The sequence below is a fragment of the Merops nubicus genome, unplaced genomic scaffold (assembly GCF_000691845.1).
Source record: "Merops nubicus isolate BGI_N331 unplaced genomic scaffold, ASM69184v1 scaffold41173, whole genome shotgun sequence".
Lineage (NCBI taxonomy): Eukaryota > Metazoa > Chordata > Aves > Coraciiformes > Meropidae > Merops > Merops nubicus.
In genome coordinates, this window is record NW_008601700.1 from 820 (window position 1) to 1,658 (window position 839).

General features: G+C 61.4%; 1 protein-coding gene across 1 annotated transcript in view; it reads left to right on the plus strand.

Annotated features, from left to right (window-relative positions):
- Positions 1-665: 665 nt before the first annotated feature.
- LOC103770793 (tctex1 domain-containing protein 4-like) overlaps positions 666-839 on the plus strand; it is a gene marked incomplete at its 5' end in the record, with an annotated part of 664 nt that continues 490 nt past the window's right edge. The window contains 1 exon segment of the mRNA XM_008938070.1: positions 666-839. Within this exon segment, the coding sequence (XP_008936318.1) occupies positions 666-839 (174 nt within the window).

The following is an 839-nucleotide window of genomic DNA, read 5'->3' on the forward strand; positions in this document are numbered from 1 at the left end:
TCAGGGCTGGCAGAGAGCAGCTGATTTTGGAGGGCACATGCCTGGAGTAATTCATGCCCCTGTGCTGGCACATCTGGAAACACAAATAGGGCAGGAGTGAAAGGGGACAGGGCTGTCCAGGGATCAGGAAACAAGGCATTACAGGAGTCATGCCCTAGAGTGGCCCTGGATAACCACAGTGTCACATAGCAACACTTCACGCTTCAGGAGCACAACAGGTTTGGCCCTGCTCACTGTGACTTGCAGGACCAAGGTTGGTCCTGGTCAGCCGGGAGCACAACATCGGCCAGAAACAACTCCCCTGGGAAATTCCCCCACAGCAGCACAGGAGTGGGACTAGGGGTAAGTGAGGGACCATGTGCTGGCAGGAGGGCTGGGGAAGCTGGAGGGCAAGAGCTGCTCATCTGTGCCAGGGGATGAAAGAGCAGAGGGCTATACAGGCTGTGTGGGGCTGTGCTGGATCAGCCCCAGCGGGCCCAGGCTGCGGGAGATGGAGGTACTGGACAAGGGAAGCCAGCTGCCACAGCCCCCCCCGGTCCCTCTGCATTCAGCCTCGCAGAGACCCCCCCTTGGCAGGAAGCATGAGATTTGCAGGGAGAAGGGAAGCAGAGGGCTGGGGGGCAACCCAGCTCCCCCTGACACTCGGCAACACCTCTCCCTTCCAGGCCACCTGTGTGGCTGAGCAGACATCCCGAGAGATGGCCCTGCCAGCCCAGGTGACAGCTGTGGACAACACTGAAGCCCCTGCACTCCAGGCCACCCACCGTGGCTCCCAGCCTCCAGCGCAGGCACGGAGCACTGAGGCAGGGAAACCACCACTCCTACCCTCCCGCCGCAGC